The 26,796-nt window shown below is 39.3% G+C and overlaps 1 protein-coding gene across 1 annotated transcript; it reads left to right on the top strand.

The window, feature by feature from the left end:
• The first annotated feature begins 145 nt into the window (after window positions 1-145).
• Window positions 146-26,796, top strand: IARS2 (isoleucyl-tRNA synthetase 2, mitochondrial). The gene is made up of 23 exons (XM_059841021.1): window positions 146-379; window positions 811-933; window positions 1,765-1,921; window positions 2,895-3,043; window positions 3,134-3,183; window positions 3,280-3,389; window positions 3,475-3,565; window positions 3,936-4,051; window positions 5,126-5,295; window positions 6,072-6,162; window positions 6,355-6,506; window positions 7,446-7,606; window positions 14,935-15,037; window positions 15,652-15,745; window positions 21,020-21,128; window positions 21,903-22,005; window positions 22,964-23,089; window positions 23,462-23,593; window positions 24,167-24,273; window positions 25,082-25,227; window positions 25,382-25,572; window positions 26,151-26,295; window positions 26,408-26,796. Exons 1-23 carry the CDS (start codon window positions 176-178, stop codon window positions 26,560-26,562), a joined length of 2,985 nt encoding a protein of 994 aa, XP_059697004.1. The 5' UTR covers window positions 146-175; the 3' UTR covers window positions 26,563-26,796.

Genomic DNA, 26,796 nt, shown 5'->3' with positions numbered 1-26,796 from the left:
GCTGCTTCTACCAAACCATCTCGGAAGGCCCCGAATCCTTCCGGCTCCGGGCGGGGCTCAAGCTCTCGCCCGGCCCGTCGGGAGCGCCGAGCAGCCGCCGTGCAGCCCGCCCAGCGCAGCGTGTCCCCTGTCGGGGCCCGTCGCGCCGGCGGAAGCGCGGCCGCAGCCCGTGAGGATGCTTCGGGCCTGGTGGGCGCCGGCGCTGGAGCGGGCCCGGGCCGGGGCCGCCCGGGGCTGGGCGCGCTCCTCCACCTCGGAGGCTGCGGCCGAGAGCCGGGAAGACTCCCGGTACCGGGACACGGTGCTGCTGCCACGCAGCCGCTTCCCCGCGCAGCTCCCGGGGCGGTTGCAGCCCGAGACTGAGCTGAAGACGCAGCAGGTGCGGCCGGGGCCGGGCCGGTTCCCCCGGGGGGAGCGTGGGGCTGGCCCAGGCGCGGCGAGCCGCTGGCCCGCCGGAGGGCGGGGGTGTTCCGTCCCGCCGTGACGGGCGGACTTCTGGCGAGTGCGGGCTCTTTTTTAGAAAGGCTCGGGCTCTTGAGGTAATTTTAGTTTGGATAGTCATAAATTTTATAGACTTTGTTTTGGAGGAGAGTAACGACCGTCCGGGTAATGAAGTGCTAGGATAATAATCTCAGGCCTAATATTTCATCCTCTTCGGGCTTTTTCATACTTAAAACCCACTAATGTCTGCTCTTGTGGAATTAGAAACTGTATTTGTTTGCCTGCCTGCTTTTGTTGTAAATTTTACATCCAGACTTTTTGAAAGTACAGAGAGTTGTGATAATTCTAGTCTTTTTCTTGTTTCTACAGAAATGTGGTTTCTCGGAACTGTACTCATGGCAAAGGCAAAGGAAGACAAAACAGGAATTTTGTTTACATGATGGACCACCCTATGCCAATGGAGACCCTCATGTTGGCCATGCATTAAACAAAGTAAATACTTACTTATTCATACTTTATTCTTGTGAAGTGGTAAAAAACCTGCTGTCATGTGCTCTGTGTTCTCCATTCCCATTTAAATCAATTACACTTTAAAATGTTTGGGATTTTGGTAATTGGGGCTTTTAAAAAACAGTGGTATGGTTATGTGGATGCCATATTTTGCCATGTTGACATAGATACTATACCTCAACATAAATACCATGTACTGAATGCTCAGTGTTCTTTTTGATTCATCCTTGAGATTCACAGCATTATGCTGACCACCAAGTGAGAAAGACTCAAATTGTGAGCTGTCACCCACAGCTTGTCACGGTCCTGGTGCCAGAGCTTGGGCTCCAGCAATGTGGTCTAGGCCAGTGCTGTAGGTCCAGCTCAGTGTTTTAAAAATGAGAGTAAGTCAGATTTGTTCACTTCAAGTCTTGTGAGATTATAAGGTGCATCTCTCAGTTACACTGGTTGTGAACTCCTTGGATCAGAGGTCCTCTAACATTCTGCCAATGTACAAAATGATAGGCGAGAAAAATAAAAAATGCGGAGTCTTTGGATCACAGAGTGGTTTGGGTTGGAAGGGACCCTAAAGATGATTTAGTTCCAAACCCTCTGCCATGGGCAGGGACACCTTCCGCTAGACCAGGTTGCTCTCATCCAAACTGGCCTTGAACACTTCCAAAGATGGGGCACCCAGAGCTTCTCTGGTCTTAAATATAAATTTACCCTGCAGCTTTTGATAATTGTATTTTTTAAGCAGGAAGAGCTTAATTACAAGTGTGGCTATTCCATGTGGGGGAGCTAAAGTGATAACAGACCCTTGTGGCTTTTCAGATTTTGAAAGACATCACCAATCGCTTCCATGTGATGAGAGGTTATAAAGTGCATTATGTGCCAGGGTGGGATTGCCATGGGCTGCCAATTGAGTTGAAGGCACTGTCAGAAGTCAAAGGAGCTGAAAATCTTTCACCAATGGAAATTCGGCAGAGAGGTAAATGAAGGCTTTTAGACTTCATTGTGGCCTTTTCTATTAGCTATTGGTGACATTTTCTGTGATCACTGGGTGTATTTGCCAAGCAGATGGAGCAGGCTGGAATCTGATGAAATGGGATAATTTCGCACGGGCGTAATTCTTTGCTGTAATGGGCATGCAGAGCATTGACCCTCAGTTTAAAAAAACAAAAGAAGGGCAGGGGATTTGGATGTCTGCTTTGATTAACTGTATAGTGGCAGGAAGCTGCAATTTATCAGATTAGCATCCTTTTGGTTTTTGAAGGCTGAATTTGATTAGGAACTGAAAAGATGCATGTGGAAGTCAGGCTCCTTCAGGACAGCTTAGCTCAGTATCACAAGTCGGAATGTATTTGTTAACTTTTTAACAATCCTACAAAACTATAGGGGTGGATCCTTTTGAAGAAAGTCTGTATTATATGGAAACTGTTTTGAAGAAATAATTTCAAATACAATATGGGTTGAAAGGCATGATCATTCAGCTGCAAAGCTTTTTGTAATGAGCAGTTGAAACTTCTTTGATTTGAAATTGTGGTAATGAAATGGACAAACTTATTTTCAGATGTACGTTACTTAGAAAATTTTGAATCAGCATAAACAGAGGGAGTTAACTTTCACTCTTACTAGTTTTATGTTGAGAACTTATTTTGAGAAATTTTTCTTCCTAACAAAGTATATTTCCCCCCCCTTTCTAAAGAGAAAGTTTGTAGTCTAAAGACATGTGCTTAATATTCCTGTGTTAGTGAAAAAGTGCCAAGCCTGTTTACTCTTTGCAGTCATTTTTTGTAACAACCAATCTGAAATGTATGTATTTTGAACCATAATGTTTAGGGCACAGGTTCACTACATTCAGCTCTGGCTTTTCTAAAAAAAAAATCAATAGTGCATTTTAAGTGATATTTTATTGATCTTAGTGTGCTAAACCACGTGCTTAATGGAACCATTCCCTTCAGCCAGAGCATTTGCAGAAAAAGCAATTGAGAAACAGAAATCCGCCTTCATTCGTTGGGGTGTAATGGCAGATTGGGCCAACTGCTACCTTACTTTTGATCCAAAGTATGAAGCAAACCAGCTGAGAGTCTTCTACAAGATGTATGATAAGGTATGTTGAGCTTCTGTGGAAGTCTGTATTGATTTTTCATGTGTTTTCTTTCTCCTAACTTTCTTTTTTTCCCCTCACTGTCCTCTCTAGGGTTTAATTTACCGGGACTATAAACCTGTGTTCTGGTCCCCTTCAACAAAGTAAGAATCAGCTTACTATTTTGTCTTCAAAATTTTAGCAAGGATGCCAGTAGCTTTTGATGTTGCAGCGTGTAACTTGTGTTTGATGTGTATCAGAACAGCCTTGGCTGAGGCAGAACTGGAGTACAACGAGCAGCACATCAGTCGCTCTGTGTACATGAAATTTCCGCTGCTGAAGTCGCCACCTAAGCTGACTTCTGTGATAGGTATGACTTCTCTGTAGCTTTAGAGACTGACAGCTTTGATTTTTGTTATAACTGTTAGTAAAGTACTTCTAATTTACATCTGTAGATGGATCATCCCCTGCTAGTGTGCTAGTCTGGACCACGCAACCTTGGACTGTGCCAGCCAATCAAGCAGTTTGTTACATGCCTGACTCAGCGTAGGTGTCTTCCACTTGGTTCAGTTGTCTATGTCAGTCTCTACTGGTATTTAGCAGGAAATTAAAACATTCTGGGCTGCCATGACAGTTTACTTAAGGCATCTTTTTTAGGTTTTGTTTTGTCATTTTGTTTTTAAGTGTTGCAATTGTAAGCTTTGTTCTTTATCTACTAATATATTAATTTCTGCCTAAAATTTTATTAAATTATTTCTTCTTCATGAGGCAAGGTTACCTTGAATTTTGAGATTTGTGAGTGAATTGGACATGTTAAGCATACTTGTCTGTCTTTTAGAGATGAAGAATTTCACAAATTGGTAGCTTTGTGGTGTTTGTAATTATTTAGTATCACAAATTCATGTTTGCATTGCAGATACTCAATTGTAAAATGTGTAACGACTGGACAACACTACATCCTTGCTGCAGATAGAGTTGAATCTACAGCTGCTGTACTGGACACACAGTTTGAAGTTGTATCAACGTGTAAAGGTAGGTATTAAAATTGTTAAATTGCTTAGAAATCTGCTGGTAGGTGTCTGAAAACTGCTTCATTTAAATGTGTTTATAATTTGAGAATATGCTTCACTAAAATAATACAAGGAGAAGGAGTCTGTCAGATGTATTGTAGCTCAAATTATTGTAGCTCAAATTATCATCCATGGATTTTAAATGAATTTTTAAAATCTTGCATCATGTTTGTAAAAATGAGATGTAGAGTGTAAGTCTACATCTAGTCTGCTAGTCTGTTCAGTATCAAAATCTTAATTACACTGCAGTTTGTCTTTCCGTCCTTTGTTGATGACAAGAGGGGGCTAATTACAAGCATGACTGGTGAGGTATTGTAAGTGGCTGTTGTCCGTCTGGACAAACGAAAGCAGTTGAGTTGGCATCCTAACAAACTGCATAGTGGCATTTCTTAACAGACAGGCTTGGGATTCAGTGTCCTAAGTTGGGATTTGGTGTGTCATTTGTGAGCTTTATTCATTTGCCCCCATCAGTGATTCAGTGCTGGAAATATGCATTTGTAAAGAAGGTGAGGAATGTGTTTCTATGATCTTTTGTTTTTTTGGTTTTTTTTGTGTGTGTGTCTTTGTTGTCTTTCCATGCCTTCTCTTTCAGAGGAAGTCTTGTTTTTACCTAATGATGAAATTACTGGGGGTGTTTTTTCTCACAGCTTTCACTTTTTTGAATCATGCAATTTACTGATAACATCCAAGACTAGTAGAGTTGAATCTTCTTAAAAAGAAATTTCATATTGGAATCTGTTCTTTTTAACTTCCCATATATTCAGCAATTAATTATATTTGTTGCTTTTCTGTATTTGTATACATAACTTTGTGATGGCAGCTCTTAATCATGTTCCTTCTAGGAGAAAATCATTCTCTGAACACCATTTTGTCCTATGGCACATTCCTCAAGCTCTGTGATTCTTGACTTTCAGCAAGGCTTTAATAATAATATTTCTTCTGTGTTTTTTTAACCACTTGTTCTTTTTTTGCTGTCTGATAGAAGAAGTTGAACGTGTGAGTTGTGTTTATTTTATCTTCTGTTTGTATTTTTCAGGTGCAGATTTGGCAGATGGTTCTTGTGCTCATCCCACCATTCCTGGCAGAGTCTCTCCCCTGTTACCTGCAAATCATGTGACAATGACAAAAGGGACAGGATTAGTTCACACAGCCCCAGCTCATGGTATGGAAGATTACAGCGTAGCTTCCCACCATCAGCTACCCACGGTACTTTATATTTTCAGCTGTTGCTCTTGATTTCCTGCAACTGTTTAACTGTGTGACACTAAAATGATTTGTGCAAAACTTGAAAATATTTTGAAGCATTCACAGAAGTGTGAGTATCACTAATGGCCTTCAGGAATGCAAGACTAACCTTAAGAAAGTGTGTATCAGGATAAAAGAATGAAGTTTCCTTCTGCTAATTAAAACTTATGGGGAGGTGTTAGAATCAGATTTTTCTGCTCTTTATGTGGTTTGGTTTTTTAAAGGAGAACACAGAAAATGCTTCTCAAATATTGACTCTCACTACTCAAAATTGTCTTTTACATGCAGATCAGTAAGTCACCAGTTATGTAGGTCATTGTTACTTTTTTTTTCAGCAAAGCTTGTTTTAAACACATACATAAATACAGCTCATTTATGTATGGCCAGTTTGTGATTAATGGGAGTGAAGATTCAAGATATGGGGCATGGGGAAGGTTAGGTTTGCTTTTATTTTGCTTTGTTTGTTTGAAAAGTAACTGAAATACCAGTGACTGTGATGTGTAATAGTTGTGGTATGTGTGCAAATGCATTGGTACTCGTTTCTTCTGACACCTGAAATTCACTTACCTGGTGGATTACTAAACTGCAGTTCACTAAATCTGAAGTGTACTTAAATATTTTGTTATTCGTCAGAAAAGGAATCACCCAGTAGAGTATTTAACTCACTTTTGAATACCAAAATTATAATAAATTGTCACATGATATTTTATTGACATGATTAATTTATTTATTTTCAGGATTGCCTTGTGGATGAAAGTGGGTATTTTACAGAAGCAGCAGGTCCTGAACTTAAAAGCAAGAATGTCCTTGAAGAAGGGAATGAAGCTGGTGAGTATTTGATATTTGACCATTTGTTACTTCATCATTTACAGTCCTGCAGGTATATTTTGAGAGTTTGTATAAACTGGCCATATTTTGGCATTTCTTGCTAAGTGTTGATTATGGAAAGGACTAAGTTGAGGTTAACAGCAGCCATATGTTCAAAACTGAAAATTAATCTTGCCTCATTTTTTCTCTCAGTCATTAAGATGCTTCAAGTGGCTGGAAGTTTGTTAAAAGAGGAGAAATATGTGCACAGTTACCCCTATGACTGGAGGACGAAAAAACCAATTATTATTCGTGCCAGCAAACAGTGGTTTGTAAACACAGCAGATGTGAAGGCTGCAGCACAGGTATGCAATTTGCTTTCTTATGAGACACTTGAAGACAATTGATGCTACTTGGAATCAACAAAAAAAATCTTGCTGTTGCTCCCTCCAGAATATGATCTTCTCTAGGGTTTATGAACAGTAGTTGAAAAGCATTAATTACTTGTTGAAGTGAAATATGTTGTCAATTCTTTTGTCAATGTTTATATAGTCCAGGGTAGCTACACTGACTGGTATATTTGCTCATTGTATTTACAGATGCAGAAGTTTCTTAGAGATACTGATGTTTTTTTCCCTAAAATATTTTTTTAAAAGATGATGTTTCAAGGAATTAAATTAGAAGAGACAATTTTATCACTGCTAAAATTACTTTTTTTTGTTAGGCTAGCCTTGTGTGGCTAGCTTTGTTTGCTGCCCTGTTAATTTTGTCACAGTCCTATTTTAGATAACTTTAAAGCTTGGGGTCTTTTGCTCTTTGAAGTTATGTAGATCCACACAGAAGATTCAGGCCAGCACCTTAGGGTAACAGTGATTTTATTCTAATTAGGGCATGAGGTGTATATTCCATATTCATCTTTATCTAGAATGTAACAGTGTTTACTCAGCAGGGCTGGGAGTGAGTGGTAGCCCTCTACAGACAGTTTGTATCAAGGTAGGTTTTCAAAGTAGAAAACAGTACAAGATACAGTCAGCTTTTAAACTTCAGATTCAGTCACTGATGCCATTTTTAACTCATTTTCAGGGTGTGTCTGCTAGTGAATCAGAGAACTGGGGTTTGGTTGGGAAATACACAGTATATGCAGTGTTCAAATAAGTTATTGAAGTGCAGCGGGCAGTTGCCTGAGAATGTGTTGTTTGATACTGGGAATGGGAGAGTAGATCTGTACCATATTTTACTGGCAGCATAAACATTATTTGTGGGAAGGCTGAAGCATGTTCAACAGCTCACTGTCTCCTTCATAGGATGTGCTGAAAAAAGTGAAAGTGATCCCTACATCAGCAGTGAACAGGATGCTGGAGATGCTGGACAGAAGGACGTTCTGGTGCATATCACGGCAAAGATGCTGGGGCGTCCCTATTCCTGCTTTTTATCAGAAGAGCACAGGAGAATGCTTGATAAACAGGTACCTGCCTAGCCTTAGACGCTGAGAAATGACAGAAGAAGCACTGTCTGTTGTGTTGCAGTTAATGATATTATAAAACTTCTTATTATTTCAAGTATTTTACTTGTAGCTGTTTATATGCAGATCTAATTTAGATGTAAGTTAAAACAATCAAAAGCTTGTGGCTGGAAGTGACTTACGTATAAGTAATAGGAATCAATTTACTTACATACTTAAGTTACCTGAAGACTTCTTTTGAAATTAATTGCTGTTTTCATCCCTCATCTTCAGAGAGCTGACAGTCATGACTGGCCTTTCCATTTAAGCAAGCAGTGAAATGCAAGTTGTGGTTAGAATAGATGGCAACTGTAATTGTACCACTGTACATTAAATAGTCCAGGTGCTGTGTTAAAATAGCTTTTTGCAGTTAAGTGACAGTGAGATCTGAAATGGAATAACCGCATTGGTTGCAGAATAAATAAGCACATTTTGTTTCAAAACAAAATTAGAGTGGTTTTGAAGACCAGCCTCAAGTGTAACTGACCCTTAGATATATGATTTGGTATGTCCAGATCTTCAGATGCTAGCCTGATTCTGCCATCTTTTGGTTGATAGTATACAGATATTGCAAACACTGCATTTCGGGAGTTATAAACAACATAATGCAGAGGAAATCCAAGGTATGCTTTAAAACAAGGAAACTTAACCAAATATGATCCTTTTCTGTCCTGTAAGGAGTAATATCATTCTGCCTTGACTTCTTTGGGAAACAAAGGTTTTCAGTTATGAATGCTCTCTAAGAGGTGATTTTGTAAAAAGAGTGTTGTGTAGTTCCATGTTCATTGAATTAGTTCCATAATTTTTTTCTGCCTTGAGATATGCTGATGTAACTCAGTTTTGTACACCTTATCCTTACAATCTTTTGTGAAAATTCATAATAAGTTTTTACAGCTGAACTTGAAAACTATTGCATAACTTTTTTTTTATTCTGGTGTTGAATATACTGCTGGAGTCTAGCATGTTTTCCAGAGGCTGTACTGAGCACACAAGCAGTTAGATAGTGGACAGTAGTAGGTGAGGCTCAGGGTGTGGTGAGCAGGTAATGGACTTTAGACAGGTAGTCCTTAGCTTCACCTGGTGTGACTGGGTGTGTAGGTGTGCAGAGAGGTGTACTTTGACACTCTCACTGTAGGCAATAACTGTGAGAAAAGACCACAGAAGCCACAATGTCATTTATAGTGCCTGGATAATGCTGACACACATCAGGAAATAAATGGGTGGAAGATTTGTGGGACATAAAACCACTTTACCTGCAAAAAAGCAGGTGTATGTCTCTATAAAAAAGTACTATTTCTGAGGAATTCTTTTTGTATTCTGGTTGAAGAGTAGACTTGAGAGTGTGTGTGTTGCTTAAAAATGGTTAAATATATAGTTTAACAAGCAAAAAAGTGTAATGAAGACCAGTTCAGCACTCAAATGTGAAGGGCACCATGAAGCAGGAGCTCCTTCTGAACTCGGAAGAGCTGGGACAGAAAGCATTTGAAAGGAGGGATACATGGGAATTCCTTTAGGTTTTAGTGATATCACTTTGAAAGGCTGTAACCTGTATTAAAGCCCCTGCCTTTTGTGAGTGCTCAAGCTGTGTGAGATTATTTCTGAAATTGTGCAAAATGTGGCAATCACAGCATTGTGATGTGGTAAACTCTGCCACAGCTTAACACCTCCACCTTTGTGTGTAGGTGTTGGCCCAGCAGTGGGAATTGTAGGGGATTGAGCAAAGGGACAGCATAGCATGTTTGGGTAGAATTGATCTGGGGAAAGAGAGGCATTTAGGAAAAAAAAACAGACATATTCACTATGCTTGAAAAGAGATTTATTCCATTTGACTGACAGGTTCAGATAGTCATTTATAGCCAGTACTCTTTACTTCTGACTTTACTTACTCTTGATGGAATTTTCAAAGGAAAGTATAAAGCAGTCATTAAATATTCTAAAAAGTTTGAGCTTAAATATTTGTAAAGTTAGCTGTAAGAGACTTCTGTAACTGGAGTAGAAGTGCACAGAATATTGGCCTATAGAAGTGACAGGCAAATGCAGAAGACAGTCTGTCAATTCATAGGTCATTTTCCTGGACACCAGTTCTTATTGAAAACAGCAGCTAAGCCTGACTGTTTGTTACATTTGCCTTATCATTTTGAAAATAATTTTACAACAGGTTGCTGACATACTTTTTAATGTGAAACTTTTTAAGTTTCAGACTTAGACAGTGTGAATAATCAATACAGTTAAAACACCAGTAAATAACTTGCATTTCAACACATGAGCTGTTTTTAACTTGAATGCTGGATAAACAACTTTTCAGTAATAGCTGCTGTGGAGTTTTTGCGTGACTATCAAAAGTAACAGCATCTCCACTGGAAGTCAGTGTAGTCCACATGGAGTTGCTGTTACATATGAGAGCACCAGTGGTCGATCTTGAGTGATCCTGTTCATGTATCACCTGTAAAAAGACTTTTAAAAAAGAAAAAAAAAAAAAATAGAAAAGAAAAGAAAAGAAACAAAACTGTTGTTTCCCTCTGAGAGTTGTCCCTGAATTTGTCACATGAAAAACTTCTGAAAGCCCTTCTTTCAAGGTGGAACTGCTTTCTCTAACAGTATTATTGCCACACCAGCAATCCAGTCTTTCAAGCTTAAAAGCCAAGAGGTAGTTTGTAATGTTCAATGCAGAATCTCCATGAGTCCTTGCTGCTGTGCCCCCCCCCCATAACCCTAAAAGATATTTGATTCAATTACATTGTCATCTATGGTTAGAAATTTAATATACCAATGATGTTTAAATTCTTTTATGCAGAGTATGCTGCATCATATTATGACCAGGAGTGTAAAAAAGGAGAGAGAGCAGAGCACTTTTTCATTATTGCCATTTTCAGTAAGAATACAGAGGTGAGATTTTGTGCGATTTTTCTGCACAAATGGAGAAAAAAGACTTTAAATAATTTAGAGTACATGCACAAATAGATGCTTATGCTGTGTGACAGCTTTCAGCATTTAACAGATTTGAAGAGAAAACATTCTCCATCTAGAAACTCTGTAACTCATGGAAAAGAAGAGCTCCAAAACTAAAATATGAGTATTGTATTTCCAGTAGTAGCTCAGCACAGGTAATAAATGTGAGATACATACTTTAATCTGACCTCATGCAATAACTGCTTTACAAATTCACTGTTCATATATTGGTAATGAATAATAGTATTGGAAAGATTGTTCTAATGCCTCACAGCCTTTGTCCACTTCTCTGTGACTTTGATTAACACGTAAATCAAATTTCTGAAAAAGAAAAACCCAATGTGTTTTTGAAGGAGGTCTGTTCTGTGCTCTAATTTGTTTTTTAAAATAATAAGACATTTCAGTGGATTGCAATTAATAGCAGCTTACCATCCTCTAAATACTTACAGCTGTAGTATCGACATTCTTGTAAAGCAGAAGATAACTTTCCCTCTTTGCTGCTGTTGGAAAGGAGATGGAGAGAACATCAGGCTCTGTATTCTTCTGCTCTTGACTGTATCTTAATGCTGCCTAATTTCTGTTAACAGATTAAATAAGTGTGCAGCATAATCAATATCTGGCTCCCGGGTGATTGGCTGGAGCCGTGGTAGTGTGAATTGCCGTAGGGGTGTCAGAGCGTAGCAGGAACACGTAATGCAAGTTCTTCCAGATAGCCTCTGAATAAAGGGCAAAGTTTTATGTTTATGGCTCACTCGGGGAATTATCATGCTCACCTTGAAGGCTGCAGATTATAAAGTGATGAGTAGTTATTTGAGCAAGGTGGTTTTCACTTGCACCTTACAGAAAAGTACTTTGCAAAAGTCCTTCTCCTTATATAATGCAGATAACTTAAATAAATTTATTTCTGTCTTGAAGTCAAATTAATCATAAGGATCCTGCAAGAAGAGCAGAGACAAGTACAGGAGCTGTGTTTGTTTGTCTTGTATTTTTCAAACTGTAGGAGTAAGAAAGATTTGTTGAAAAGGTACCCTGGAAATTTTTCATCTAAACTACCTCCTCTTATAAAATGCTTGTTAATGTTCACATATATTCCTTAGGGAAATGATGTATAGTTAAAAAGAACTTTCACTGCCAAAACATTAGGTTTTTTTAAAACATTAATTGAAACTATGATAGAATTTTGAGAATATTGGTCAATAAAAAGTTGACTTCACAGTCCTTGACTCCTTGTTTCTTGTAAGTGATTGATAGCACAAATCTGACCTTCTTTTACTTATCTGAAAACTTTTATCTGTAGCATAATTGTACCTGTTGGTTCTTGTGTAACAAAAATGTCTTTAAAAAAATCTGCTCTTTGTAAATTAATAGGGTAATCTTTGCATTGCATGGCAATATACTTGATAAAAGGTTAGCTCATTATATGTTTTGTGGGAATGGTGTATCTACAAGGCTACACAAGTCTTGTGTGACTTTGGCAATACTTACTGTAAATGAAATCAGGCATTTTATTATGGTTTCCCAAGGGAGAGTAATAGCAAGGGTTTATTTCCCTCTTCTCTCTCCCCTCCCCCACCTCTGATGGAAAGAAAAAAATAGTTTATTAAGAGTATCTTTTTACATGCTGTCCAAGATAACTGGATTTATAGCTGGATTTATCAGCTTTTATAAATCCCTCCAAATATTGATATTGTGAAATACCTGTTGAATATTTTAAAAATGTATAGGTTAAAATTAATTCATCACTGGAGTTTATGTCCCTCCACTGAAGTGTATTTGCAATATGAAAAAGTTATGTGGAAGACAGGCTTAGTTCCTGTTTAAATTTCCTGCTTTATAGGATGTGCTGGTAGCTTTTCTGTACTAATTGTGGGTATGATTCCTATTCAGAGAATTTTTCTGGCTCTCATTGAGGCCAGAGCTATTAGCTGAGTGCTGAATTACTTCTTGCATGAATCACTCAACATACACAAATATTTTACATGGTAATGAACATATTTTAGGGTAAATCATCCTCTTTTTAATTTAGCTACTCTTGTCTTCTGCTGTTGAGTTCCATGGGTAAGACTCAGCCAGTGAGAGGAAGGTGTTGAAACTGTGGAGAGAGCTCTTGAAATCCTCAGGTGAAGACAACTGGTTATCTATAACTGTCTTTAAAAATACACTGATAGTGTATTTGAGGAGAATCCAAGGTGAAAAATTCTATGGGCAAAGGGTGAAAAATAATATTGTGTATTTCTTTTTCTAAAATGTTCCTGGGTGCTGCAGTATCATCGCTAAAGGTCAGGGTATAAATCCAGCTTTGTCAGTGGAAGGTACTCATCCTACAAAAGACAAATTCAGTGGAATAGTTTAGTCCAGACTGAGTCAAATTTTTTTTGAGTGTTTCCTGTGAGCTTTCTGAATTTGGAGATTTAGGGTAAAGGAGGCAAGACATAAGGGTTGCACATCAGCTATCTGTCAGGAATTGTACCTGTACTGGGGTTGTTAGCTTTTGTCTTGGAAAGGTTACACTCTCACAACTGGAAGTATAGCCAACCAAACAGGCCTCTGTGCTAAAATTTATGTAAAGAAGGGATACCATTCACAACTGGAGCTCTTCAGTGTTGTTTTAGCAAGATAAGTGTTAGCAGATACATTACAAAGCCATAAATTGTGTCCTACTACCATTGAAATGGAAGGTGAATGATGCCTGTGCTGGTTTGAAAGGGGCAGAATGGTGGTGGTGCCACAGGGATGTCGGTGTGTGAGTATTGCTGCTTAATGACCTTTCCCTGCAGAGAATCTGCTGAGATGTTCTACAGAAATTTATTTTGAGAAGTGAATTGATTAATTGATGATTGATTGATTGATACAAAATTGATATTCTGTCATTGCAATTTGAGCAGTCAAGAGCAAAACTGGATTTTCTTCTTACCATTGCACCTCGTATCATGAACTGGAGTGATTTGTTCTACAGCTTCTTGGAGGACATGCTTTCATGCTTAAACCCTGAGTGTAAGAGTCCATTAAATGTTTTAGTGATGTAGCTCAGCTTACTAGCGGTGCAGTAAAATACTGTGCTGGAAACCAAACACAAAACTGAGTGAAGACTGAAGAAGATCATCTGCCTTCTGTGTTTTTAAGATAATTATGCCAGATAATTATTTTACTTTTCCCCCTTTTGCAATACTGTGTTAAGAAATTAGTTAAGTGATTAAATCCTAATTTCTCGAGTTATAAACAAATCTCTGGTATCCTGGGTAACACAGCAGGTTTAGTTTGAAGTTGGCAGGTCAGGATGATCTGTTGTACTCCTTAAATACAGCAGATGTCTTTAAAATCACCTCTTTAGCAAGTGCTCTGTGAGTCAGCAAGACAAAGTGTGTGGGGTTCCTCTTTTTTTTTTTTAAGATACTTTATGTCTAGACTTGATATTAAGCAATATTAAAAATAAATTCCTCATAGCCTTACCTACTGGGGCCAAAGACTGAATGTGTCATAAATAGTGCACAGAACTGCACACCTTGAAGTTGCCTTATCTGTTCAGATCGGAAAAATGCTTAGTTAACTTCTTAATTTTTCTTATTTCCATAATAACTGTTTATTTTCAGGACCTTTGTCCTGGCTGGTGCTATATGATATGGATTCGTAGATTGCCTTCAGAGTGTATAGTGAATGGTTTATTATCACTCCTCTATGGGTGCAGAATTTTCAGTTTCTTACATTATTTGGATTAATATAAATATATTTGTTACCCTTACAATTATATATATTACAATTTAAAAATATATTGCTAAATTTGGGCAATTCAGGCAACTGGAAGCTTAAGATATAGATAAATAGAGACAGATATATTTATATACACGTGTGTATATGTGTGTGCGTGGACTTGAAAAGCTGTCATTTCCTCACTCCTTTCCGTGTGAGTTCTCAAAGTCTCTCTATCCAGTAGGAAAAAAAACCTGTTGTTAAAAAGAGCAGATATTTTGATGGGAAATACTTGTGTAGTTTCTTTAAATTCAACGTCAATAAATAGCAAATAAAAAGGATTTTAGAAATTTCCAAGCTGCTGGCATCTTTTCTGAGTGCCCCAATTATGAGGCATTTGCAGAACAAGATTGTTGGAATCCATGTGTGTTTTTGTATGTTGTACAAATCCTCCCATCTTGGAAGGCAAAGCCAGAAAGTATTTAATGCAGGCAGAAAGCTCTGTGAAGTTTTGTATGGATTAGAAGCTGGAAAATCACAGGTTCTAATAGCTTGGTCTCTGTATCAGCATCTCTCACTGCTTTGGGTCTGGGATACTTATGGAAAGGTGTGATTAACTCCTCCATTCATAAACCTCTTTTTTCCTCCTAACCCAGTGAAACCATCACAGATGTCATCAAAATAGTGGAGCAACAAGGAACAGATGCATGGTGGGTCCTCCCTATTGAACAGCTCTTGTCAAAAGAGGCTGTAGCAAAGGTAAACTTCTGACTTCAGGTACAGCAGGTGCTCAAGACAATTGAGTGATGGGAAACAATAGAAAAATTTTGTTTATTCCCATGATCCTCTTCAGTCTTGTTATCTTCATTGTGAAAGGAGTGTTCAAAAAGTGAGATCTAAAAGGAGCAGAACACACACTGTTTGTGCTGTTAATTCAGGGCAGAGATCTCCATCCTCTTCCTCTTAGATCAGGAGGAAAGTGACGTCCCAATTAACCGAATAATGAGCCCAAATATGTATTAGGTCTTGGTCATTAAGATGGATTAGAATTTTTATTTAGTTCTTCCTAACTTTTTATTGTTCTTTAACAATTGTGTACTTAAGCTATCACAAAACTGTAGTGTTACTGTGCCATCTGTGATTTTCTTTGTAATTTTTCCTTGCCCTGCCTTGAGTTTCCATTAGTAATTATCTGAACACTCTTGTCAGAAATTACCTACATTATTTTGTGTTTACTCACAAAGTTGGTAACAGAACCTGTACAAAACTGGTCCAGAACTGAAATTTTCTTTATTTCTAGCTTTGAAAAACATTGATCAATTAGAGTATTCTATTTGCATTATTTAATAATTGTTCTCTCAATTGCTCTCTAGGCTGGCGGTCGTGATGTTTCGGATTATGTCAAGGGACAGGATGTCCTAGACATTTGGTTTGACAGTGGAACTTCCTGGGCTCATGTTTTGGAAGGTAAAGAATTCCTATGTTGCTCCTTCTTTTAATATACTTGGAGAGCAAAATATAACTGTTCTGTGTGACAGTGTTGGTGTCAGCAAAACTGAGGCAGATTATGCCATCAGCGGGCTGTCTGTGACTTTTAAAGCTGCTTTTACTTGTAATGATAAGGATTTAATGTTGGCAAACTCATTTTCAGCATAATTAAAGTTGAGGTTTTTCTAATACGCTGCTCTAATGATTCTGACGTGTGGTGGGTGTACTGTGTAACTGCTGATCGCCTCATACCTGCTTTGAGTGGAGAAGTCTCATGACACAGACACCCAAGGTACTTTGCTGCTCGTCGATACTCCTAAACTGCTTTTAGTTAACAAATTTCAGTCTGTGCTTGTCTGTGCTATTTGGAGCAAATAGCACACACAAACAGCAAAGACTGAGATCAGCTGCTGAGTCTAAGTTTGATAATTTAACAGTGTAGGTGTGCTTTTTCACTTCTGATTACTTTCAGTAACTAAAGCAGTGTATTGTGGCTTAAAATATTTATACTTGCTATATGCTATTTATGGCTCCTACTGCCAGTAGTTGCTACTCAGTAGGTAGGAGATAGATATTTGTATAAAAAGATGTAAAATACACACTGTTTGCCTGAAGGATGGTACAAAGTCAGGAGTCTTTTCTAAAGGAGGAGTCTGGTCCCATACATCAAGTCTGTTGGACTTTAAACCCTCTGTACACAATTGCATGATAACAATCTGCTGAATTATAAAACACCTTAGTACCAGAGTTTTATTTCTTAGCAACATGGTCAGGCAACAGTACCATCAGCAAACATTAATTTTCTAGAGGACTTTTACATATATTGAGGTTTATGCTCTTTAAAAATGTTTCTGGTTTGATTTTGAAAGCTATAACAAAGTAGTGGTATTTTATGCAGTTACAAACTTACATTGTTAAAGAGCTGAACACCTCAGCCCTCTAATCCTTTGTAAAGGAGATAACTTTTCATAAGGAATAGCAGAATCAAGGCTCTGGATTCGTTGTTAATTTGTGTAAAGCTCCCATATGGATTCTCTTGTGTCTAATAAATGTTGGGGTTATCGCAATATAGACTTCTTTCATGGAACTATTACAAGCTGCTCTTCTCTACCTAGTCCTCTCTTTTAATGAAATTTGCTCGAGCTTGGTGTGTGTAAGGCATCTTCTTCTGCTGTGTGACATAACTGGAGTGGCCCCACTGCTGTCAAAGCTGGGGACTGGCTAACCAGCACTGTAACCGCCTAACCCTGTTTATTCTCCGAAATGACACAAAAATTGCATTACCTTTTTTCTGTGTAATTGAGGCTTCCAGCCACTGCCAGAAGTGAAGTACAGTCTGTGATTCATATCAAATTACTGGTTTAACTCACCTTTTATGAAGCTTTGCAAGAGAAGTTGTTGAATTAAGAATTTTGTCATCTATTTCCCAAATACGCTCCAGTTTTTAAAGCTTTTTGCAGAACTTCTTCCAATATCAATGATAATAAGCAAGGCTTACAGACAGACTAATGGGTGGGGTTGTTTTCCAAAGTACTCCTGGAGGAAAAAAAGATGGAATTCATGGAGAAATACAAGATTGCTTAGAGAATGTCATTATGTGAAGAACTAATTTTGTGGTAGGAGATGAGTGATAGCAGAGGTTGTTGCTGCCTTCTGATATCAGTGTTGGTGGCAGAGGTTCTTTCACAGCATGAGTTACTTTCAGGCAACTGCAGGATATAAAAGATGGCTAAAACTGAGACTAATGTTTGTTTCACTCTGCCCTGAACTCAAGTTATTGAAAATTCTAAGTCAATGATCTGTTAGTAACTAGCTGGAATAACAGATGTTACAGATTTCCCTGTCAGTTCCAGTCTTGTGAAAATAATTCCTTCTCTTCAGCATCTCTGCGACTCAGAACTTGGCGTGAGTTTTCAATGCACTTGACCCAGCTGTGTCCAAGCTTACTAAAGGAGGTGCAGCTGTTACAAAATTAATCCCTTTGGCTGATGGCCACACACAGATTGCTGTCAGCAAAAAAAGCAGGTTGGGAAGGGGGTGAAGAGGGGCAAAAAGAGAGATTCTGCTGAATGAGGTTAAAGGAATTGCTCAGTGACAGCCGAGCCCAATGGTGTAAATCATATGTTGCATTACCTTTTGCCCTTGCACAGTCCTGTTTCTAATGCTTGCCCTGCTGCATCTCCTTCCAGGGATTGGGCCTGTTTCTGATGGACATGGCTTAAAGTTACTCTTGTTCCATTAAATTATGGTTGGCTACCTTTTTCCAGCCTGGGTGTGCCTAAGGTACCACTTGTAGCTTAACCAAATGACAGATTAACCCAACCATTCTATGTCAGCAGTGTGGCAGGTGCAACTTACACACTAAAATCAGAGATTTGGCTACTAGATTTGTAGTCACAAACCCAAAATTGTACAGCTACAAGCAGACTGTGTGAAATAAACACCACTCACTGGCATCACTGAGAGCAGATCCACAAGTGTAACGTTCTCTGAAATCCCCTAAAATTTCCTAGGGATGCTGTTTGATTTGTTAATGCTCTGTTTGCCTAACACTGTAACACTGTTTTCACTGAACAGTTTATTGTTGTGCCCTCTCATCCTGTTTGTTTCTTGCTACACATGACTTTTTTTTTTTTTTTTGAAGAAATGTTTTATGCAATGTTAAAATTAAATTCCAAATGCTTCAGATGCGGATAACTGCATTTTCACAATGCTGCTGTGAGGTAGAAGAGTGATAATACACTGCTTCCAAAAAGAAAGTTTGGTAAAAGCAAAATTTTGTTCTAAAGCATGTGCTAATTTTAAATACTTAATGCTGTGGTTCCCAGCACTTGTTCTGTTGTTCTTTTGCTTTGAAGTTCAGCCTTTTGACAGAGCTCATTTCAGTAGCTCCTTATGGAACATCCATTTAAGAGATGTCTTAAAATGTCTTAAAATTCTCCTACGTTTTCCTCATGGGCAGAGTACCATCTTCACTACAACTTTGAGATGATTATTTTTTAAAATATTTCGTATAAAAATGCATACTGGACTTTATTGTGGTGTGATTTGCCACTGGTAAAAGTCACACAGCTTTTTACCCACAGTTTTGTGGGTATTGCAATTATGGTAGTTTTCAACATCATAACTTTTTTTCCCTATCTTATTGGGTAATTTTTAACTGAATGAATGTGATTATTTTACAGCTTGCCTATCTAAGTGTTTAAACTTTTGTGCTGACTGAGAGGCTTGAATTTATCTTAGCTGGTTCATTCCTGGCATTAAAATACATTATGTTTAATCTAAAAGTCAAAGTCTGTAAGATCAAAGATATGGAATCTTGAAATCCAAACCAGAAGGATCATAAATTGTAATTCTCTTTAACGACCTATGTACTATACCTCAGTTAAAATAAACAACAGAAAAGTCTCTTTGGGGTTGTTGGACATACTTCTCCATTTACAAAAGAAAAAAAGTGAGCACTGTTGTAATTAATTTATGTATCACAATTTTAACAAAACTGAGGAAGGGGAGCTACTTATAAGGCAGGTTTTGTATATGCAAACCCCATGTTCGTATTTTACAGATAAAATGTTCAGGCCTCTGTTAACTTTGCAAGCACCAGTAGCCAGCTTGCCAGATGTACTAGTTCCTGTCAGAAAAGCCCAATCCAGTTTGCTGTTTGTAATCAGTTGTTTTTTGAAATTCCTCTCACCTCTAAGTTCTAACTACTGGCATTTCCATGAAAAGTTCACTTCTCTAAAACCAGTGGCTAGTAAACTAGTTGTAAGTAACAAATGGCTTGTTACAGATTTTCTAATGTTACTGTCTTCCTTACCACAAATGTTCTTTTTTTATCTTGTCCTCACAGGTATTTTTGCAGTCTTTTAATACAAAGGTTGCTCCTTACTTACTGTACTTCTAAACCCCAGACTCTTTGTAGATTTCCTTGACTGAATAAGCAGATGTGTAAAAACCATGATATCCACCCACACATTTTTCCTGTGCTACCTGGAACTGTGTGGCCTTGACCTTTGTAATGTTGAACTTCCCTTTATTGCAGGATGGATCTAAATATTGAAACTTCTATTAAGTTAAACAAATAAATCAAGTGTGTCAGTGGCAGAAAGAAGCATTGTCTCAGGGGTCATAGGAAGATGAAAAGAGGAGATAGTGAATAAAAATTGAGTAGGGAAACTTCTGTCTGAATATTGAGAAAGCAACAACAACTTGTGGAATCATAACTAAACTCCTGACAAATACGTGCATGGTTTTGCACCTTTGTAGGCTTTGACTTGCATGTTCTCCTATGTTCACATTACTCTGTTCTCACTCTGGTGACCTGTCTAGGATTGCTTAGGACAAGGAGGGACTTTCTGAGTCAACAAGTTTGTACCTTTTTGTACAGTGACTGAATTCCACCAGTAAAGCCATTTAAACTGTGCTGTCCTCTCTCAACCCTGTGGAAGAGCTGGGTTAGCTCTTCTGCTTTTAATGTGCAGTCAGCTAATACCCTGCCTGCCTTGTAGTCCAATTTTCCTCTAAAGTACTCATTAGCTGCACTTGTTCTTCCCTACCATTCCTCTTTTGTTCTGTGTGTGTATTTACAGGGAATAATACTTCTACTCAGCCTTCCCAAGCCAGGCTTTTCCAGATGCCTCTGTCCCCAACAGGCTTTCTTGTTTCCCACATTGTCCTACTCTTTCCCAAAGTTTTTAATCTTCCTGGAACACCAGTGACCAAAAATGTAAATTCTGTCACAGGTGAGCTGTGGTCACTGCCAAAGCTACCTGCTGTCCTCTATAAATGCCTTTCATGGGCTAGTTGGACACCTTACCTCTGTGCTTTGTGCCCTGAGTAATTCCATATGGGAGCGCTTCGGATGGTGGCATAGATTTTTAATAATTCCAAAGTATGTGGACTTTTCTTGGGTATTCCAGTTTGTTAAGGAGCACTTGAAAAGTATTCTGAGAACTTCTGTGAAGCAATCTGAGCATGAGAGCTTTTTTTCATAATTTATTATTTAGCTTAGGAGAGAGCAAGCTTATTTCTTAAATTCTGGAGTGTGGCAAGTTTTGGATGCTTTTAAAAATTACAATACTAATTAATCCCTTGTATCATGGTTAAGTAAGGACACACCATTTAAGAAAAGTAACTTACCTACTGGGTTTAAAAAGCGGGATAATGTTGCTAATCACTTTCAGAGATTTTGTGTGTTAATTGTTTTAAGATACAAGGTCTGATATTTCAAATAAAATGTTCTGTTTTTTAAAGGTGCAGATCAGAGAGCAGATACATACCTTGAAGGAAAAGACCAGCTGGGAGGTTGGTTTCAGTCCTCTCTCTTAACCAGTGTGGCAGCAAGGAAAAAGGCACCATACAAGTAAGTGTTGGATTGCAAATACATTTTTAGTCCATTTATTGAATATTGGGCTTTTGGAAGTGTACACAGTAGTGTATAAACAAGAGAAATCAAACCAGTACCAAGTATCTGATTTGTGTTCTTACATTTTCAGTATAAAGTTTTTCTCATATTAGATTGTACTGTTAAACGTTTTTCTATCATAATTCTAATAATGTTTTCATTCTTAGTCATTTAGGAATTATCAGATACAAGTCTGGCTTTTTGCTATGTCTCCCACTGCCACAATTAAAGAAATTCTTTGGGAAGTGCAGTGTGCAAATCTCCCAAGATCATTGTCTTGTGAATTCAACATTAGGCTGTAGGGAATTGGGAGTAGCTGTGTGCTTGTGTTCTGCTGGAGCTGTGGCACGCCATTTATCTCCTGGAAGATGGAAAGCATACAGGAGGGGAATGTGGCTCAGCTGCAAGGAGGCTGTGCAATTTTGGGAAATGTATTGGCTTAAAAAGTAAATAACACTTTAGTCTTTAATTAATCTGAAATACTCATACCCTAGATATCTAAACAAGCTGTTGCTTGCACAACAAAATTAAATGAGGAAAATAAAGCTGTTTGCTCTCCTTGGATGGTAGTACAGGGTTTATTCATGGTTGGTTGAACTCAGGGGATGAAGCCTCAGGCTCACCAAAACAGGGTTTCTGTGTGCTTTGACTTAAGAATATCCTCATTAGAAATCAATTCTTAGCATAGGTTTTTCCCTGGGATTTTTTTTTTCACTAAAATCTTTCCTGCAGAACTCTGGTGGTTCATGGCTTTACTGTTGGCGAGAAAGGGGAGAAGATGTCCAAATCTGTTGGCAATGTGATTGACCCTGATGTCGTCATCAATGGAGGCGAAGTAGGTCAAACTCCTGAGTTTCTCAGAACTGCCACTTAAAACCTTTCACTGCTAGATTCTGCTGCTGTCTTGTGGCAGAACTCTGTCAGGCTTTTCTTTGGCTATACTGCAGTTCCATTTGGCTGGACTGAAAACCTTGAGTTGCGCTGCTTCTGCTGTAGTGCAAGAAAACCCCTCACCTTAATTCTCTACTAAGAGAAAAGAAAATTATGCAGAGGATGTAGGATGGTTCCTTTTTACCAGTGTTGATGGAGTAATGGAGAAGAGGAATAATAAAAACAAACAAAAAAATTAAAATATTGAACCTCTGCTATGAAACTGACTGAAGCCTACTGTGTGTGGCTGGCAGTGGAGCAGTCAGATGTAGCAGCTGCACCCCAGCAATCCCTCTGCTCTCAGACTCTTATTATTGACTCTGGGAACTTCATTCCCTGATCAGGGAGGTTGCACTGCTGGTGCATTCAGATGCTCTGAATTTCCCTCCCTCCCCAGTCCCACTGTTGCTCTTTCTGAGGCTGCTGAGCAGATTTTGCAACTCACTAGACAAAGAATCAATCTTTGCATGGCTTGCTTATCTGATTAATTAAAACACACAATTGTTCCTATTCTTTCACAAAGGAGATTAGCCGTTTTCAGAGTTGAAAACAGCCTGAACAGGAAGAAAAACCTATGTAGTTTTAGATATTAACATTGCTATTTTAATGATAAGCATTGAAAGGATTTAAGGCTGCAGATGAATTTCTCTCAGCTTACCTGGGTTCTAGCACTGCCTGTACACATAGTGCTGCAGGTGTGGGTTACTAAAAGAGGGGGAAGCCTCCAAGCACAGCAGCCTCTGGGCACATAGACAGAGGTATAGGTAGTCCTGCGAGGAACAGGCAGTTGGACTGGATGATGCCTATGGATCCCTTTCAGCTGGAGATATTTTATGGCTCTGTGCTTTCCTGTCTGTCCTCAGGATCACACCAAGGATCCTCCATATGGTGCCGATGTTCTCCGCTGGTGGGTGGCGGAATCCAATGTTTTCACGGAGGTGATGATTGGGCCTGTGGTGCTCAATGCTGCCAGAGATGACATCAACAAGGTAAGAGCCACTACTGCCAATACTGTTCATCCCATCAACAGGTCCTCTGTGTCTTGCCTGCAAAGCTTTCCAGTCTTGTGCCTAAAGAAAGCTTTTCCAAGCTTATTTAGGGAGGTACTACTGCTTTTTACACCTGTGGGTCAAATAGTAATGTGTGCTGAGAAAAAGACTCATTTCACATCTTTGTGCTTTGGTAACAGCCAGTCTTTATTTTTCTGTAGGTCCTTTTGCCATGTTCTTTATGATGCCTTTGTAACTATTCAGTCAGTCATTTTGAAAAGTAGTCAATTTTAGTTAGTGATGGGACATGAGCATTTTGTGTTTAATCTAAAGTGAAGGCTAATAATGTTTAATTGCTCTGGGTTGTTCTAGCTCCGGAACACACTACGCTTCATGCTGGGAAATGTGGAGGGCTTCAACCCAGAGACAGACTCCATCCCCCCTGCAGAGATGTACATAGTGGATCAATACATGCTGCATTTACTGCATGAATATGGCAGCAAGGTAAGGGGAATTGTGTTTAGATGAACATATGTGTAGTGTTTTCCATTGGCTTTATTTTCTTTAGGTGTGTGAGTAAAGTGTGTGTGTCAAGCAGGCACATTACAACCACAAAGGATCCTTCAATGCAATGTGCACTCCCTTAAGCCCATCTCAATTTTTGAGGAAGAATTTTAACATTCTTAACTTGGACATCAACCAGATTTTCCCACTCACTGCCCAAGGCCTCAAATTAGAAGTCTTTAAAAATAGTTAAAGATAGATATTTAAAAAAACAAACCCAAAAACTAGAGCTTTGGAAATTTGCTGTTGTACAGAACTTTTGACATTTCTGTCACTCAGAACCATTCTGCTGAATCCTGAAAAATTGTTTCTGGGGTTTCCCCTTTTCTTTCCACTCAAACTTGAATGGAAGTTACTTATTTGGCTGAACTGTTAACTCAACTTTTTTTCCCCTCCAACAACCTTTTAAAGTTTTTGCCAGACCTTTTGCCACTCATTCTGTTTTCTGTAAGTTTAGTTTATCAGGGGTTGTGTGATGCAAACCAATGCACTGTTCTTACCTCCCTCTCCCAGGTTACAGAAGCTTATAAACAATATGATTATAGTAAAGTTGTTCGACTGCTGCAAGCATTCTGTTCCAGAAGCTTGTCTAACTTCTATTTCAACATGATCAAGGACAGGTGAGTTCCTCCCTGCTGCCTTTAAAAGGGGAAAAAAGAAAGGAATGGGTCTGAGATGGAGGTAATAAGATTCCAGGTGAATGCTGAGTGAACACAGGTATCTCTGAGGATCTCTCAGTGCATTCAGCTGAGTGGTTGTTATCATTGTGCTCTCTTCTGTCCAGCAGTGGTACTGAACACTTTAAAAGGTCATCAAATGAGCACATTTAAAACCAAATAAATATTTAAAGACAGAGTCTTGGATCTATATTTTTACCCAGAAAGGGCGTGCATCTGAATTTGGGAAGACAGGAGGAAGAGCTTTTAGCAGTTAGCCGTGCAACTGAGTGTATTTATCTGTTTTTTTAGATCAGTGAAAGAATCCTAAGGCTGTGACAGATACCTGTGTAAATGTGCAAGGGCTGTTTCATGGGGTAGGAGGGGTAGAGGTTATACTGATCTTCAGTTGTCAGAACGTGAGTAAAGGAGTGGGGGGAAAAGAAGCCCTAATGCTGAGGTTTACAGGTGAACCAGAGCAAAGGGCTGACCAGCTGCAGGCTCAGCTCCCTAAGGACAGATTCTCTCTCCCCAAATTACCATGTAGAGAATCTCCTTTCCTGTGACAAACTCCTTTCCTGTGGCTGCAGATGTGGATGGTCTTGTCTATAGCTCACTTTGCTTTCCTAGGGAAGGGCACTCCAGAAAAGCTTTCCTTACAAAGGCTAGGTGGGTCAGACTTCTGTACGTCCACTGGCAGTCATAAAATTGTGGCTCTTGAGCAGAAACATGAACATAGGAATACCTTCCAGCTTTCCCTGCTGTCTTGCAGGCTCTACTGCGAAGAAGCGAAGGATCCTAAGCGTCGTTCGTGTCAAACCGTGTTGGCAGAGGCTCTGGACGTCATCATCCGCTCCTTTGCACCCATCCTGCCCCACTTGGCAGAGGAGGTTTTTCAGTACATCCCTTACAAGAAAGGTAAAGCACATACCACTGCTAATCCATTCCTTTAGTGCACCATTCAATTGCACGGTTACAAGGAATGCAATTACAGAAATATGCCATTCTTTTTTATTCATTTCATAAACACTCAAATAGACTAAAATAAGAATTGCTTTGTTTTCCTTTCAAGACTCAGAGGGTGTGTTTCGTACTGGCTGGATTAATGCAAGCTCAGCATGGAAGAAGCCTGGCATTGAGGAAGCAATAGAAGGTGCATGTGCAATGAGAGACTCCTTCCTTGGGTCCATCTCTGGCAAGAATGCTTTGGAATATGAAGTCATCATTGTAATTGAGCCTGGATTGCTGTTTGAATTAATGGAGGTAAAAAAAATGCAACTAAGAGTAGTGTTGTCTGTGTGAAAACTTCCCTCTGCTTTTTACTTACCAGAGAATCACAGAATGGTTGAGGTGGAAGGCACTGCTGGAGCCTGTACAGCACAGCCCCTTGCTCAGGCAGGCTTAGTTAGAACAGGTTGCCCAGGCCTCTCAACATTGGTTTTTGGATAGTTCTGAGGATGGAGACCCTACCAGCTCTCTGGAGTACCTGTTCCAGTATTTCACCACCCTCACAATAAAAAAATCAGCTTTGGTTGCTTGGAGAAGGAGCACCTTTACCCTGCTGGCAGTGCTCCAGTACAGCATCCCAAGGTGGGATGCTGCTGTCCCTGTCCCTTGGGAGAGCAGAATGCTGGCTTATGCACAGCTGCTTGGCCCTCAGGCACCTTTCTCTTGGCCACTGCAGTTCAAGTCTGTTCTCCTCCTCCTGGCAGGAGTAAATCAGACTCTTGGTTCAAACCATCCACTGTGATTAGGAACCACAGTTCAGTATTTATTTTCTAGACTGGACAGTGCTGAGAAACAAAACCAAGTTCCAAGTCTGAAAGCTCTCTGTCCCCCAGGCACTGCAGGCTGAAGAAACTTCCGGTGTTTCCCAGCTGAATGAGATAATGATGGCTTCCCAAACAACCCTGCTGAGCGAGCTCCCCAAAGAAATACCTTCAGATGCAAACATCATAAAAGGGACCTTTCTGATTAACTTGGAAGGTAAGAGAACCATTCCAGAGAGACTCCTGCACTACAACACAGGGGTTGTTCATGGCTTGAGTTTTACCTGAAGCTCCAGCCTCTCTCTCAGCAATTACACTTTCTTTGACAGGTGGTGACATCTGTGAACAGTCTTCATACAAAGTTATAGCCCAACCCATTGCCAAAGCAAAATGCCCTCGCTGCAGGAGATACACGGCCGAGTCCTCAAGCACTCCCTGCCCACGGTGCCTCCAAGTCCTTGCTGGTGGAAAGGGGAGCACATGAAGACAAAATGCCTATGCAAAAGCTGCTCCAAAGTGGCTGAAGCAGCAGGTCTGCGAACTGGAACCTGTAGAAGCAGATGCTTAAGCCCCAGCCTGAGCAGGAGTATCATGTATTTTGGGGAATCTTATATGTGTGTGTGTGTGTGTGTGTGTGTGTGTATATATATATATATATACATACACACACACTACTTGTGTATATCACTTAATAAAAAGGGTGGTTAAAAATAACTGA

This window comes from Haemorhous mexicanus, chromosome 3, assembly GCF_027477595.1.
Source record: "Haemorhous mexicanus isolate bHaeMex1 chromosome 3, bHaeMex1.pri, whole genome shotgun sequence".
NCBI classification, from domain to species: domain Eukaryota; kingdom Metazoa; phylum Chordata; class Aves; order Passeriformes; family Fringillidae; genus Haemorhous; species Haemorhous mexicanus.
The sequence above is the reverse complement of the archived record's forward strand: the minus strand, read 5'-3'. Positions and strand labels throughout refer to the sequence as shown.